Below are 2,411 nucleotides of genomic sequence, written 5' to 3' on the forward strand. Positions count from 1 at the left end.
CAATTCAGCCGGGGCCAGAGTTGGTTTTTTCAGGAGAGGGCAGACCATCGCTTCCTTGAGTGCCTCAAGGAACCGCCCCTCCAAGAGGGACTTGTTAACAATCTCCCTTGAGGCACCTCGAAACCCTTCGTGGCCCGCTTTAATGACACATGTTCAACAATAGATGCATTCAGTGTAACCTGAGATTACTCAATGCATGTATAGAGAAGAATCAAGTATATACTGTACATGGATTTTACATGCATTCACAACAACTTCTGAACAGGGCTAGTGTTCTCTGGGTAAGGATTTTTCACAACCTGAGATTACTCAATGCATGTATAGAGAAGAATCAAGTATATACTGTACATGGATTTTACATGCATTCACAACAACTTCTGAACAGGGCTAGTGTTCTCTGGGTAAGGATTTTTCACATGTTGCTTTTTCCACTTATTGCTATACCATGATTCACCTAGCCTGTTTAGGCAATTAGTGGTCTGCTGGTCATTAGTTAGCTGTAAGTGAGGCTGGCCACATTGGTGCTGCAAAACCACTTAAAAAATATTTAAGTGTGTGTGTTTGTGTGCTTGCCTGGAAGTCATGGTGACTTCTGGAAACCTCTACTGGGGGCTTGGATGTTTTTCAGAGAGGTGGCTTGATATTTGCCTGCCTCTGCATCCCACCTCTGGTATTCCTTGGAGGTCACCCTTCCAAGTACTTGCCAGGGTCGGCCCTGCTTAGCGTCCGAGAGCTGATGAGATCAGGTTTGCCTGGGCTATCCAGGTCAGAGCCAAAAGCACTTATAATGGGGTGCATCACAATAGGAAAACTGCATTGTGAAGAAAACAACTCTGGGTTCATGGTAGCAAGTCATAAGACTTGGCAGGTTGAAGCTTCAATTACTATATACTAATAAGACTGAGGCAGAGGTGGTAGGAAATGACAGGCCAGGCAGAGGGTAGCTGTTCACAAACCTCTATTCAGGAATGTTCTTGAGTGAAGGAACACACTACACACAAAAGAATATAGCATAAAACATGGAGACTGTGGCCAGCTTCTGTACTCCACACAATATGCTGTGTTTCAGTCCATTCATGTAATAGAAGATAAGAATAAGTTTTTTATACCCCACTTTTTATACTTTAAGTAGTCTCAAAGTAGCTTACAATCACATTCCCTTCCTCTCCCCACAACAGGCACTTTGTGAGGTAGGTGAGGCTGAGAACTTCTAGAACTTTCTCACCTCACTCTTTTAACACACATTTGCTGTTGGTCATTCCTACTGAAGGTATAATTGCTCATTTGCAAAATTCCAATAGTGTTAATAAAGATTCCCATTCTTTCACCTAAGGCAGGGGTAGACATCCTTTTTGGCCTAAGGGCCAAAAATCTGCAACATCTAACTGTGAATATATTGGTGTGCTGGCAAACCTACATGAAGCAGGGAGATAGCAGTGTTGTCCTTGGCCAGAAACCTTGGGAGTGAACAGTGCCTTGGGGGCTGATCTCCATGTGTGTTGGAGTTGCCCAACCTTGACCTAAGGTGTATTTGCAATAGATATCCTGCTTTTGTGGAGGGCTTCATTTTGGTGATTCTGCCTTTGCTTAATTAGAAACAAAAGTCTTTCTGTGTGTTTGTACTCTGGCTTTAATTATGATACGGGAACAGTACGTCTTTTAACTGAGTGTATGCATTTCATCTCGTCTTGAAATCTGAAACAGCCATCCTGTTTCCATCTGCGTAGTAACTTTCCCCCCGCCTATTTTTGTTTTCAAAGAGAGCTACCTCTTGAGTTGCAGAAAATATGTGATAAAGAAGAGGTGGATGTGAAAGTGCATGATAAGAAAAATGAAGTGTATATGTTGAAGAAGCCAGTATTTCATGCTTTCACTGGACAAGGATACAGGTTAGGAAGGTGAGCAGTCCAATGATCCCCCTCAGCTGCGTAGTCTTGTGAGCAAAAATTCTAATCAAAAGAGCTGCTAGCTTAAAAGCTGTGAGTGAGCCTAGATTTAAATTTTTTTAATTTCAGTTTACAAACATATAAACCATGTTGACCTTACTATTATCATTTGTATTCCTATTATACACTGTTATCATGTTTTGTAATTTTGTTATGGCCTATGGCTAACACAATAAATCCTACTTAACTATAACTATTATCATTTGTATTACAAGTCATATAAACGATTATCATTATAAACTATTATGTTCAACAAGGGGACAACAGAAGGGCAGCTTGAATGCATGCACCCATTTAAACATTATGTGAAAACAGAATCGAGTCAGATTTCATTACATAGAACAGCCTGTGCAAGTCGACAGACTTGTAGTAAAAGCACCGCAGAGAAGATACAGTATCATATGTCAATCAGTACATTTTACACCCAGATGGCAAGTATGGAGACTGGTACCTGCCCATTTGTTG

General features: G+C 41.1%; 1 protein-coding gene across 3 annotated transcripts in view; it reads left to right on the forward strand.

The window, feature by feature from the left end:
* The window catches only part of UBXN2A (UBX domain protein 2A), a 32,273-nt gene that overhangs the window by 21,954 nt on the left and 7,908 nt on the right, over nt 1-2,411 (forward strand). Inside the window, exon 5 of one of the 3 annotated variants that reach the window (XM_015407339.1) lies at nt 1,761-1,898. The exons of 1 other annotated variant lie outside the window; for it this stretch is intronic. In XM_015407339.1, the coding sequence (XP_015262825.1) occupies nt 1,761-1,898 (138 nt within the window). The remainder of the gene's footprint in view (nt 1-1,760; nt 1,899-2,411) is intronic. One more of the 3 variants, XM_015407340.1, reaches the window with a different exon arrangement.

This window comes from Gekko japonicus, unplaced genomic scaffold (genome assembly GCF_001447785.1).
Source record: "Gekko japonicus isolate JY-2015 unplaced genomic scaffold, Gekko_japonicus_V1.1 scaffold239, whole genome shotgun sequence".
Taxonomy (NCBI): domain Eukaryota; kingdom Metazoa; phylum Chordata; class Lepidosauria; order Squamata; family Gekkonidae; genus Gekko; species Gekko japonicus.